Below are 14,826 nucleotides of genomic sequence, written 5' to 3' on the forward strand. Positions count from 1 at the left end.
AAGTGATGGCCATTCTCTTTCGTAGTATACACAGTGATGGCCGTTCTCTTTGGTAGCATATACAGCAACGGCCATTCTCTTTGGTAGTGTATACAGCGACGGCCGTTCTACTGACTTTCATTCCCCTTCTCTCCAAAGCATATCTCCACCTCTCCAGATGAGACTCAACTTGCTCTCTACTCTCACTACAGATCACAATGTCATCTGCAAACATCATAGTCCATGGGGACTCCTGTCTGATCTCATCCGTCAACCTGTCCATCACCAGTGCAAACAAGAAAGGACTGAGAGCTGATCCTTGGTGTAATCCCACCTCCACCTTGAATGAGTCTGTTATTCCAACTGCACATCTCACTGCTGTCACACTATTCTTGTACATGTCCTGCACTATCTTAACATACTTCTCTGCAACTCCAGACTTCCTCATACAATACCACAGCTCTTCTCTTGGCACCCTATCATAAGCTTTTTCTAAGTCCACAAACACACAATGTAACTCTTTCTGTCCTTCTCTGTACTTCTCCAACAGTATTCTCAGAGCAAACATTGCATCTGTAGTGCTCTTTCTTGGCATGAAACCATATTGCTGCTCACAGATCTTCACCTGTTTTCTAAGCCTAGCTTCTACTACTCTTTCCCATAACTTCATGCTGTGGCTGATCAGCTTTATGCCTCTGTAGTTACTGCAGCTCTGCACATCACCCTTGTTCTTGAAAATAAGAACCAGCACACTTCGTCTCCACTCCTCAGGCATCCTCTCACTTTCCAAGATGTCATTAAACCATCTGGTTAGAAACTCTATTGCCATCTCTCCTAGACATTTCAATGCCTCCACCAGAATGTCATCTGGACCAACTCTTCATCCTCTTCATAGCAGCCCTCACTTCTTCCTTATGAATCTCTTGTACTTCCTGATTTACTCTCACCACATCATCCAGCCTTTTCTCTCGCTCAATTTTCTTTATTCATCAGCTCTTCAAAATATTTCCTCCACCTTCTCAGCACACACTCCTCACTTGTCAGCACATTACCATGTGTGTCTTTTACCACCCTAACCTGCTGCACATCCTTTCCAGCTTTGTCCCTTTGTCTGGCCAATCGGTACAAGTCCTTTTCTCCTTCCTTACTATTCAACTTCTTGTGCAGCTCGCAATATGCCTTTTCCTTCACTTTTGCCACTTCTCTTTTCGCCTTACACCGCATCTCCTTGTACTCCTGTTTACTTTCTTCATCTCTCCGACTATCCCAAAACTTTTTCGCCAACCTCTTTCTCCTTATGCTTTCCTGGACCTCTGCATTCCACCACCAAATCTTCTTGTCTTCCTTCCACTGTCCAGATATCATACCCAGTACTGTCCTAGCTGTCTCCCTCACCACATCTGCAGTACTTTTCCAGTTGTCCGAAACTGCTTCCCGTCCAACCAGTGCTTCTCTCACATGCTGGCTAAATTTTACACAACAGTCTTCCTCCTTCAGCTTCCACCATCTGATTCTTTGTTGAGCTCTCACTCTCTTCTTCTGCTTTACCTCTAAAGTCATCCTACAAACAACCATCCTATGCTGTCTAATGACACTCTCTCTCTCCACCACCTTACAGTCTCTGATTTCTTTTAGCTTGCATCTCCTATAAAGAATGTAGTCCACCTGTGTGCACCTTCCTCCACTCTTATATGTGCTCCTCCCTTTTCTTAAAGTAGGTATTCACCACAGCCATTTCCATCCTTTTTGCAAAATCAACTATCATCTGTCCTTCCCCATTCCTATCCTTGATACCATATCTACCCATTACTTCCTCATCACCTCTGTTCCCTTCACCAACATGCCCATTGAAGTCCGCTCCTATCACCACTCTTTCATGCTTGGGCACACTCTCCACCACCTCATCTAACACACTCCAGAAATCATCTTTCTCCTTCATCTCACAACCTACCTGTGGGGCATATGCACTGATGATATTCATCATCACCCCTTCAATTTCCAACTTCACACTCATCACCCTGTCAGACACTCGCTTAACCTCCAACACACTTTTAACATACTCTTCCTTTAAAATGACCCCAGCACCATTTCTCTTCCTGTCCTCACCATGGTACAACAACTTGTACCCACCGCCGATGCTCCTGCTCTTACTTCCCTTCCACTTGGTCTCTTGCACACACAATATGTCTACCTTTCTCCTCTCCATCATATCAGCCATTTCTCTCCCTTTACTAGTCATACTACCAACATTCAAAGTCCCCACTCTCATTTCCACCCTTCTAGTTTTCTTCTTCTCCCGCTGTTTGTGGCAATGTTCTCCTCCTTTTCTTCAGCATTTTCGCCCAGCAGTAGCCCAATTTCCACCGCCACCCTGTTGGGAAACAGCACCAGTGGCGGAGGTTGTTAACCCGGGCCACGACCGATCCGGTATGGGAATTTGATTCTTAGTCTGCATTGTTGGGTTGGCTTGTTTTATGCCAGATTCCCTTCCTGACGCAACCCTCCTCATTTATCCGGGCTTGGGACTGGCACTCAGAATGTACTGGCTGCACACCCCATATGGCTGAGTTTTTCATAGTATATACACTGACGGTCATTCTCTTTTGGTAGCGTATACAGTGATGGCTGCCCTCTTTCATCATACAGGGTGTCCCAAAAAAAGTGCCACAAAAATAAAGCCATAGAAAATCTATACACCTTTGGACACCCGATATCTCATATGTCATCTTGAAGCATATCTCAGAGAATTTTATCTCTGGTGGTCATTTCTAATTTCACCTCATTTCTACGAGTTCTGGCATTCACAAGATGTGTTAAACATGTGGACTGCTCCTCTGGTTCGGCCAGATCTCCCTTTGTTAACATTGTGAACAGCCCTATCAGTTTGAAACTTCTTTACAATCCTTCATATTGTCTTTTCTAACTGCAAAATGATATTAATATTGTTGTTGGGTTTGCACGATCAATTTTGGTCTCAAAGTAGAATTGCACCAGTTGCCCTTTTTGCTCGATTGTAAGCGGCATCTACATCAGAAGAAATTCCTCACATATATTTTGATGTCTGAGAGAGAGGGGAAAAAAACAGAATTCAGATTAGCCGTTGCAGAATTAGACTCAAATGATTTTGTGGGGCACTTTTTTTGGGACACCCTGTATATACATTGACATTCGCTTTCATAGTTTCTATATGGTGTTGGTGTGCAAGCTTCTTCAAAATGAAATTATTTCTGAAGTAATTAGTCCCTGATAGCACTGTCTTAGTGTCCAATTGAAACATCTGCTCATTAACAACATCTTAAAATTAAGATGGCTGTACATGACACGATAGTGTGATATAACGAAAGCATCAATGCACCTCAACCACACATTGCAAAAGATCTGCAGAATAACAGCACGCACATTATGATGTGTGCCCCGTCTACAGGGTGCTCCACGCAGCGATGCCTGTGAGCTGCATGCGCAACACGTGTTCCCATCTGCTGCCACGCACCGGAATAATAAGTAGAAAAATATATACAACAAGGTCGTGTTTTACTACACTGAGCCATCCAAATATTACTATGTGCACACAAGACATAATAGACTCCCACTTTGTGATATGTCACTTTTCACATTTTGAGTAATTCAATATATAGTGTGCAGTAACATCACATGTAACACGTGTTTTATGTCCACAGCCATTCTGGACGGCAATGCCAGATTGTGGGTGGATGCCCAAGCTAATTTGTCTGATATAGCTAAAGCACTCAATCCTGAACATCAGAAGAGGTATTTAGAGAAAATACAGAGAATCAACGTGGATCCCTACAATATTTCCCTTGAAACGTTCACCAGTTTTATCGATTGTGAGCAGACACCAGACGTGCGGTATCAAGACATTTTCAACTACTTTATCAACACTCCATCACCCTAGACAGAAGAAGCCCTGAAGGCATATAAAAATTTGGACACCTCCAGCTGCTTCACGGCTGGATGGGTGCAGAATGTGTTCATCAGTCGGGTTACTGATGACGTCTCGGTAATAAAAGCCTGAGTAGTAAAACTCGCCTAAATCGCCCTTGTATATACCGGACACTCACATTCAAAAAGAAACGCCTCAATTCTTTTGTATGGTTTTCCATGGAATGAACACTGTATATGATGGATTTTCACTCACATCGAACAAAACATCCTGTATGACCGCAATGCATTTTCATTAAAAACCCCTCCATATACTGGACAGAGCCATCTGGACGTGACCAGTAACAGAGGTATGAAATTAAAGTTCAGCACCGACATTCACCAATTCGAGGAAAGTGGGTACCATATTTCCTTTATTAGAAAATCAGCCATTTATTTTTTCAATCTGTGCTCAGACACGGAACCCGCAGTTTGACATGCAACTGCTAAATTCAGACACCGCAAAAGACTGTGATTTGCTACTTTTACAGTTTCATTCCTTCCTGTCTCATCATATTTTAATAGTTTTTGCAGTGCATACGCTGATTACATTTTGATCATGGATCAAATACATTTGAAAGAAAAGTCCACAAATATGACCAACTTCACAAAGTCAAAAAACTACGAAGTCGCTCAAATGACCTGCAATTCATGGAGAAAATTGTACAACTTACCTTTGGTGTGGAGGTTGATGAGAGGGACAAATTAATTCAGAAAAGCCATAATCCAGAAAAAAATGCATAAAGACGACGCAAAACTTTAAAACTGTCACTTTTCAAATCACTCTTTATTAGCGGGAAATTGATGAAAATGTACCCCAGAACCATTCTTTTGATGGCTTGTGCACGGCAATGAAACACCATCTTGACATAATTTGTGTAGACAGTCATAAATAAAGCTAAAGTGCACACATGCACATAATTTAGTTATTTGCCATTCATGCAATGGTTAGGTTGAACCTGTTAGAATAAACCAATAGGTTTATTCCATCATCTAAGTCTGGAAAGTGTAAGCAGAGTATACCTGGCTGGAACACATATGTCAGAGAAGCCCATCAATAGGTCAGGGATGCTTTTTGCTGTGGGTTAGCTTCAACAGGCCCAAGGATGGTGCTGTGTTTAATCAAATGCAATGTACTCGTGCCAGATTTAAATACGCCCTCCAAATTTGTAGGAAGGAAGAAGCATCCGCCCATGCAGACGCTCTTGCCTCACATCTCTTGCGGAAGGACCGGGTAAATTTTTGTAAGAGTGTCCAAATTCACAGTAACAAAAAGTTGCCACTGGCTGATATGGTTGAAGGTGTTACTGGTCACGAATGGATTGCCAGGAATGCAATTTTTGGGTTTTGTAAGCATGTTAAAAGCAGTGAAAACACCTTGATTATCGATGTGAATCAGCTCGTTATGTACAAGTCCTTGCTATGGGAACACTGGTCCCTTCGGCTGCTCCCTTGTTTGCACTCGGGGTCGCCACAGCAAATCCAAGGTGGATCTGCATGTTGAATTGGCACAGGTTTTACGCCGGATGCCCTTCCTGACACAACTCCACATTACATGGAGAAATGTGGCAGGGGAGGGATTTGAACTGAACCTTCTGAACTGAAACCAAGCGCATTACATACCACTGGTAATTTTTTTTTTTTTTTTTTTTATGTTGTAGTTATTTTGTGTGTTTTCTCAATATGGACCTGATGTCTGAAATAAAGTATCTTATCTTATCTTATCTTATCATGCAATGTTGAAGCTGCCATCCAGTATCGCTGTGTGAGCACATACCACGTGATCCGTGGCATCACCTGCACACTATCTTTTGTGTACGATGAGTGTGTGGCTGTTCTGTGCCAAGTATAGCAGTGTACTAGGTTGAGCTATCTGAATGGATTTGTTGCTCACAGATATGTGAGTCACAACAGTCAAACTCATCTGCATTGCAAAATTTTTAATTAATTTTCTTTTGTGCAGGAATTAAGCACACCATGGGAATTAATTGTATGTCATGAGCGCACAACATTTCAAGCACTATGTATGTCCTTTCAAAATGCACAGCTGCTCCTGTTTCAACAACAGAAACATCTGTCACCACCTCACAATAATTAGTTATGAAAGTCTGACAGCTTGCAGAGGGTGGACCTATAATACTGCAGTATGAGTGTATTATTACATCTGTGTTAAGTGCAAATATGTGCTTGTTTTTCCCTGTGTATATGTGTGTGCCTCCATGCCGAATATGTATGCAACACCATGCAGTACTTGTCATGACAACACAGTAGAGACCACGTGGCACGTTTTAGGCATGTGCAGAATGGTGCGATGTGGCCCATCTCACCACCACACTATCACAGTTACTCCACACACTGAAATATGTTGTGTGTTTCTGCACAGTTGAGCCATTATTCGTATCACACTATCATGTCATGTAGCTTATTGATACTTCATACTGCAGCCATAAATTAACAAGCGCTAGCCTACAATATTGTCACAGTTAACACTGAAACTAAATGCAAAACTAACAAATTTACAGAAACAAAATATTTAAAACTCGTGTGTCAACCATTTTATTTCCTGTAAGTTACATAATTTTTTAAATGTACTGTCTTAATATATTTAGAAATTGTTTAGGTTCTTGTTATCATACACACACTATTATTAATATGCATATGTCACGGACATGAACGAGTGAAGCGCATCAACATCTCACCATGTCATTTAGGTCCTTCAGACTTTATTTTGAGTAAATGCTTCAGGGGAGCATTTTAAGCATTTTTCTTTATTTGCCTGTCACATGCCTGGAAAAGCACCTCGCCTCTAACCATGTCCTTTTTTTTTTAATAAAATTGTTCTTGGGAGCATGAGCATGAGCATGACTAAAACCTTTCAGCTTCTGGGGGGGGGGGGGGGGGGGGGCTCTGCCCCGTATACCTTTTTAAGCATTTTTCTTTTTGTTTTCAGCTGACCCCCCAATTACAGCTTATAATAATGCTTAGAGTGGCAGGGGGTTATCCTGCCACTTTAATTATTGGATCTCAATATTGTCATATAAATTGTCATGTAAATGTCACTTATATACATGCTGTCCATATTCTTGCTGCTTAGGTGGGTAGGGAGAGTTCCCATGGGATAAAAAAGCTTTTCAACCGACCATCCCTGGTTTTCAAGACCAGGCACCTAAGTGGCTCTACTCTCTCTTTTTTTTTAAGATATTTATGTGTACCTTAGTAAACACTAGTAGAGTTCCATCTTAGATTTGGAATGTATAACAGAAGATGACTATGATTGGACACAAAGTGCAGCAACAGTGAAAATTAAACATTCTTAAACAAAACAGTAATAATACCACACTAATTTTGCACTCACCATAAGGTTAGGATACTGTGCCCTCCAAAAGTATTAGAACACTTGGAATTTCACACATTTTAATTTGTTTATGCCATTTTAAATACTAGAAATATAAAAAAAACTATTAAAATTTTAAATTATCTTCCTCAAACTCAAACTGAAAGCAAATCTCTAAAACATGGTAAAACCTGTAAATAATCAGTTATCACTCATTAACTGATTCCATCTGCTCAAAGTGGTATTAATCAGTGAAATCACCTGGTGGAATCAGTGGCTCCAAAGAAAACCTGCACCCTCTTGGCCCTTTCTGGAACAAGTAGACCACCCCTGGTCTAAATTAAAAGATGCTCCAATCATATAGAAAACTACACCACATCATTTGCCTGATCATAAAGATTCCAAAAAAGGTATAGTTTCGTCAAAAGTTAAAGTTGCGCCATTAATTTAGCTCCAGCTGTATTTGTACTGAATTTGATGCTTGTATCACAATTTGAAGGAGTGTTTCAGTTATCTGCTGCACTAATAAGCCAACATGAACCAGCTGCTGTCTGTTAGCTTTAACATGTGTATATAAGGCAACCCGAATTAAAGGAGAAATGCTGCTTTTAACAACGTGAACCTCATTTCTGGCATAAAATATGGTTGTTTACTCACCATTGTAAGTTTGGTGTGTTTAGAAGTCCATAGTTCAAACGACGTGTTCAGTTCAAATCTGGAGCAAACATTTTTCTTCTTCTACTAAGGTGGATTAGAACATTTTGTGGTACACAGCACAAACTACTGGACAGGAGGAACCTAGCAGTCAATGTGAGTCACTGATGTGAAAATGCAGCTCTTTCAACCAGACAAGTGGTGCCGTGACATGTCAATCATCTGTGTCCAATCAGATTTCAGGGGAGTCCAGTGAAACCCCAGCCTCCGCTCTAGCTCCACCCATGCCAGGAAGTGTTTGACATTTGAACATTTCCTGTTTCACTGTGAGTGAGAATTCGGCACTTCCTGTTTGAGTGTGAGCTTGCCACTGAGTTCCCGCGAGATTCAATGGGATCTCAAAATTTTGTACACATATTACCATGCTGGGATGCACAAAAAAAAAAAAATCTTTACGTCATGGTGAAATGTCGACAGGATTTAAAGTTTCAATTTTGAGGTCATTTTTGCCACTTTGGGTCATTTCCATTACTTACATTTGAATGAACTCCTCCTCGGGACTTCATCCAATCATCTTCAAATTTGGTACACATCATCATGACCTCATGCTGATCAAAAGTTATTAAAAAAATTTCTATAGGTGTAAAGACGTGGCTGCTAGGGTTCAACAAACTTTGGCGAGCGTTTCGGAGCACGCCATTTCACTTTGAACTGCTATCACGCCCACATATTTCATCGTAGATCCTTCTAACTTGCTGGACATGATGAGGGCTCTGCTCTAAACATCTGAATATATTAACATCCCACCTAACGCATAGCGCTCCCCGGGGGTAACAGGAAATGTACTATTTATACTTTAACAGGTACTGATGTCACATAGTTAATCCCATCAACTTCATTCCACTTCTAAAACATGCAGAACAAGTTAATGAATGTACATGTTGATCACCGTGAAGTTACGAGTAACAGCACCTGTGTGGCAGCGTGCCAAACACTGATCCTTTCACCATGAAATTACATTCTTCCTTTTGATGACTTTAATTTTGTCATATCATCATAATAATTGATAGAGAGGGCAAGAATGACAACCTCTTACATGTGATGGGGGTTGCCCATGGGTGGGGCAAAATGCCTCTCTAGCGCCCTCTTGCAACTTTCAAAAACCCCTCCCCATAGGGTTTTTTTTGGAGTACGGAGATGAAAATTGGTACACGTGTGACTTGCATAGACGTACAAAAAAGTCTCTTGCATCACTGGTCTACTCCAAACAGGAAGTTAGCCATTTTGAATTTTCGTGTCATTTTGGCGTGATTTCCACACATATTTGAACGGACTCCTCCTAGAGATTTTGTCGAATACACTTCAAATTTCTTTCAGATCATCCAGAGACTATACTGATCAAAAGTTATTAAATGCTTTTTTCTATGTTAAAGGGTGTGGCCACTATAGCGCCACCATTTTGACCCTTCGCCATGGAACATCAAGTCATGATAACTCCTTCATGCTTTGTTTGATTGACTGGAAAATTCATGTGTCATGAGGATCGGCCCCTGAACACACCTGCCCCCTGTGCAAGCAAATCTTTACTGACATGTTTTTCATTTCAGACTTTTTTTCATTTAATTGACATAGTCCTTCTGACACCTGATGCAGACAGTAATGATTTCATCTGATATTGTAAAAAGTGGAGTTTTATCAGAAGAGGCTGAGGCCTAGGGTGTGGCACAACAAACATCAACACTGTTTTTTTGTGCTGAGATCAATTTTGAGATTTTTGTGCAGAGATTTGGCTTCCATCACATGTATTCTTTCATACCAGGATCAAAAGACAAAAAAAACATTGCAGTGGTTATTAGAGTGTCTTCTTGTGTATCAAATTCAATTCAATTCATGGGGTCACAGTAGAAAGGGGACGCGGTGGCCCGGGAGGCAGTGGCACGGGGACGCAAGCGCCCATCCATGACTCAATTTTAGCTTCATCATTATTCCAAAATTAAGCTGTCTTGTCCAAATGTGCTTTCGTATACCTCAAGAGACTCTGTTTGTGGCGTGTACGCAGAAATGGCTTCCTCTGCATTACAGCATCATACAGCATCTCCTTGTGCAAAGTGCGCTGTATAGTTGAACAATGCACAGAGAGACTATCTGCAGCAAGATCATGTTGTAGGTCTTTAGAGCAGGTCTGTGGGTTGACTATGACTGTTCTCACCATCCTTCACTTCAGCTAATCTGAGATTTTTCTTGGCCTGCCACTTCGGGCCTTAACTAGTACTGTGCCTGCGGTCTTCTATCTCCTCACTATTTCCTCACAGTGGAAACTGACAGCTGAAATCTCTGAGATAGCTTTTTGTATCCTTCTGCAAACCATGATGTTGAACAATCTTTATTTTCAGGTCATTTGAGAGTTGTTTCGAGGCTACCATATTGCCACTCATTAGAAGAGATGCAAAGAGGGAAAACATTTGCAAATGGCCACATTAAATACCCTTTCTCATTATTGGATTCACCTGTGTAAGGAGGTCAAGGGTCAATGAGCTTACCAAACCAATTTGTGTTCCAATAATTTGTGCTAAATGTATTCAAATCAATACAATGACAAAGGTGCCCAAATTTATGCACCTGCCCAATTTTGTTTAAATAATTATTGCATAATTTCTGGAAATACTAGAAACTTCATTTCACTTCTCAAATATCAGTGTGTTCGTCTGCTGGTTGGTACCATGTGTTTTCACTCATGGTACCAACACAAGACTTTACTCACTCATGGTAAGAGCAACATAAGACTTAACTAAACTGACTAAGCCAATTGAACTACAAAAACACAATAAATCAATAACAATACTGATAAACTAACATAAACCACAATAGCAACATTTAAAACCTCAAAACCCCAAACTCTCATGGTGCATTGCAACACAATGTCCATTGTTTACTGGTTAGCTAAAATTGTTAGCTAACCAGTAAACATTGTTCGTTAACATTGCTAATTTCTCCAGAAATATTTTTCCTATCAACTTTCCATTGAGCACGGCAAAAGTCAGCCCTCCCCATTTTTGCATAATTGAAGCCATACACACGCACACACACGCATGCATGCGTGCATGCACACACGAGAGGCCACTTGGCTATTATAATATGAATTACTTTCTATGGATTTAAAATTGACAACAGCATTTTCAGTTTTTAAAGACCTCCACGGTAATGTTGACAAAAACAAACAAACAAACAATTATGCAAGTGAGAAAACCCTTTGGACCAATTAATTGTCAAATCTTTTGCATGCAAACAGGCCTTCAACTGCCTGTGTGCACAAGAAACAACACACCCAACAGGAAACATCAGCACAACATGCAGGAGTTTTGGAATGCTGCGCGATAAATAAATCTAAATGCATAGTCCCGCAGAAGGCAGCTCATGTTATGCGGTGTTCATTTGCAGGTACATGGCAGAGCATGAGGCTCACTAGGTGACTCAGTGAGACAGCATGCAGCTCTCAGCAATGACAGAGTGATCAGGTCAACAACAACCGGCATCACTGACACAGCACTTCACATGCGCTCAAAAAGTGCACAAATGCATCATGATCTCACGTCCTCATTTGATGTGCACATCACAGAAATTACAGGGACTGGTTTCTTCCACCTTCAAAACATAGCAAAGATTCATCCCATCAGTCTTTTGCTTTCACATGACTCAGAAATGTCAGTGCAGCACTGGATGAAAGATGCAAGAGTCTGTCAGGAGCCCAGAAACTCAATGACCTTTTACACACACACACACACACACACACACACACACACACACACACACACACACACACACACACACACACACTGATTACAAGCAAACAGATCGCCGGTGAGGGTGGTTACCTGTAGCCATTCAAACCTGTTTGTGTCGAATTGTATGCATGTTATCAGGCCAAAATCACCAAGGTATGTAAACTTTTGATCAGGGTCATTTGGGTAGTTTCTGTTGTCATTATGATTTAAAAAGAGTAAACACAGTTGTTTGAAGATAGATGGCTTCACACAAACACTAACCATGATTGAAAAAAAAAGGTTTTTTGTGTCATCATTCATATTGTCTGAAAAATGGTGAAAAAAAAATCTAAAATTCTGTCAGGGTATGTAAACTTTTGAGCACAACTGTATATTATTTATAACTCCAATAATATGCTCCCTGCTTAATAAGTGAACTTTAGTGATGTGAAACATAACATTTTTTGGTTTGTTTGTTTGTTTGTCCATTTTCATTGATTCAGCAAATTAAAAAGCATGCTTTGTACAGTTTGCAAAAAATATTAAGCTTTTAAATAAAGCACGTTTTATTAACATTAAAACACACTGGCCACAATGATTTTGATTATTATTATTATTATTATTATTATTATTATTATTATTATTTTTATTGCAGCAAGAACAAATTAGCACATTTTTCCTGAACAAAATACATTTATTGAAAATGAGAGCAGCAAAAAATGTGAATTATTCCACTTTGAATTTGAGGGGACATAAAGAAACACAGTGCACAAATTCTGTGAAAATTTAAAATCTTTGTGGCAAAACTTTCCTTAAGGTCACCACGACATAATAAAGTGAACAAAAATGAGACAAGCAGCATATATCTTGTGTAAAGCTGCAAAACCTGCACTGCATATTTATAGCTCTCCAGCTGGGAAAAAAGAATGGGAGCGCGAGCAGGAAGAGGTCCAAGTTATTTTGTGTTCAGCACAGCCGAACTTTGGATGAACTCAGAAGAGCACCAGGGAGTGAAACAGCAGGCAGAACTGTGTCAGTCCCCTTTACAAAAGCCCACCAAGACAAGAAGAAACCAGAGCGAGCTGGCAGCACTCCAACCCCCCCGCTCTCCCAGGCAGGGTTCCAGGTCCAAGGCCAGGCTCGGATTTAGTGGAACAGTTTGTGAAAAGTTGACACACAATCTCAACATCTTCATCGCCACAAAAATGAGTGTGAGCATCTTTTCTTTCCCCCTCTTTGATTTCACGCACGAACAAATGTGGCACACACGCACAAAACGTGCCAACTCTCGCATGCGGGAAGCTCGCCTGCTGTGGGGGCATGGCACGAGGAGCAGGGGGCTCTCCTGTCTTTCGGGTCACCTGTTTTGGGAGAGTGTCACACTTACGCTCTTTGGCAGGGTTGACGGTGTAGAAGTGGTCAGAGATTTTTGGTGCCGCCTGGTCTCCTGTGGGGTGCTGGCGAAGCACGCACAAACCCCCAGTCGACAAACACACGGGGGACCTCCAGTGGAGGATTGTACATGGGCTTCTGGCTACAAAAACACTCAGGATCTCAACCCCAACATCTCAACCCCAACATCTCAAAACCAACATCTCAACACCAACATCTCAAACCTAACATCTCAACCTGTCCTTGGACGAGCTCCAAAATGTCTGTTTGAAACTGTATGTTATTCCTCTCTCAGCAGTTATTCTGCCAACAGAAGGAGACAGGTTCATTCACTCTCAGTATTTACCATTTTTACGAGAATATACAAGGTCTGTTACAAAAGTATCCGACCTTTTTATTTTTTTCAAAAACCATATGGATTTGAATCACGTGTGATTGCATCAGCCAAGCTTGAACCTTCGTGCGCATGCGTGAGTTTTTTCACGCCTGTCAGTTGCGTCATTCGCACTGTGAGCAGCTTTGTGTGAGCACTGGTCACCCCTCTCGTCGTTTTTTATTGCGAATAAATGTCTGAACGATTTGGAGCTTTGCTGCATCATTTTTTTTCCAGAAACTGTGAGAGACCTCCATGTGGACACCATTCGGAAAATTAATATGGCTTTCAGGGATGATTTTGTGGGGATTACACAGATTGAGTGTTACTGCCGCTTTAAGGACGGCCCACAGCGTCTGAGAGCGCGGATTGACAGGCTCAAACCCCGCTGAAACAACCAGATCATTTCCAACGTGAAGGCTTTGTTGATCCGGGACGTCGTCTGACTTTCACAAAAAGGCAGGAGACGTGGACATCAGCACTTTTTCGGCACATTCCACTGTTACAGGAGTTTTTTTCATGGAAAGAAAAGCGGAGGATTGCACCACCGTGCCGTTCATGGCGCAGGACAAAACCACCTCCGTGTTGGTCTCACAGGACGGCTTTCAGGTGGCAGGTGTGAGCCTGTCGATCGGCGCTCGGAGCGCAGCGCGCTCTCAGACACTGTGGGCCGTGCTTAAAGCGGCAGCAACACTCCTTAATCTGTGTAATCCCCACAAAATCGTCCCTGAAAGCCATATTAATTTTCCGAACGGTGTCCACCTGGAGGTCTCTCACAGTTTCTGGAAATAAATTGATGCAGCAAAGCACCAAATCGTTCAGACATTTATTCGCAATGAAAAAAACGACGAGAGGGTGGACCACTGCTCACACAAAGCCTGCTCACAGGCGAATGACGCAACTGACAGGCGTGAAAAAACTCACGCATGAACACGAAGGTTCAAGCTTGGCTGATGCAATGACACGTGATTCAAATCCATATAGTTTTTGAAAAAAATAAAAAGGTCGGATACTTTTCTAACAGACCTCGTATTAACACAGAACCAACATGGAGTCAACTTACCTGTTTTTTCTTTTATTTCACACAAGACGTTGAAGAGAGCCGGCTTCATTCTGTGATAGTTCAGAGTGTGTTTCCTGAAACAGAAAAGTACCTCCATGTTTCAAACGTTATTACGATTTTTGGAATCCAAAAATGCTTCAAAACAACTTTATTTTGTAGACAAATTTTATCTGGAAATGTTTGGTTGCCCTATATTTTATTTTCCTTTATCATTTATAAAAAATGTACAATAAGCCCGTTATGTTCTTTTATTTATTTATTTATTTTCATGTATGCACCTATATCAAGATTTTGTACAGTACCTGTTTTGTTTTCATTTGATTCGGTAGTA

The 14,826-nt window shown here is 41.2% G+C and overlaps 1 protein-coding gene across 1 annotated transcript in view; it reads right to left on the reverse strand.

Annotated features, from left to right (window-relative positions):
* Positions 1-14,566, reverse strand: part of pbx1b (pre-B-cell leukemia homeobox 1b) — a 390,181-nt gene extending 375,615 nt beyond the window's left edge. Inside the window, exon 1 of the mRNA XM_034180734.1 lies at positions 14,496-14,566. Within this exon, the coding sequence (XP_034036625.1) occupies positions 14,496-14,544 (49 nt within the window). The 5' untranslated portion in view covers positions 14,545-14,566. The remainder of the gene's footprint in view (positions 1-14,495) is intronic.
* Between the last annotated feature and the right edge of the window lie 260 nt (positions 14,567-14,826).

This window comes from Thalassophryne amazonica, chromosome 10, assembly GCF_902500255.1.
Source record: "Thalassophryne amazonica chromosome 10, fThaAma1.1, whole genome shotgun sequence".
Classification (NCBI taxonomy): domain Eukaryota; kingdom Metazoa; phylum Chordata; class Actinopteri; order Batrachoidiformes; family Batrachoididae; genus Thalassophryne; species Thalassophryne amazonica.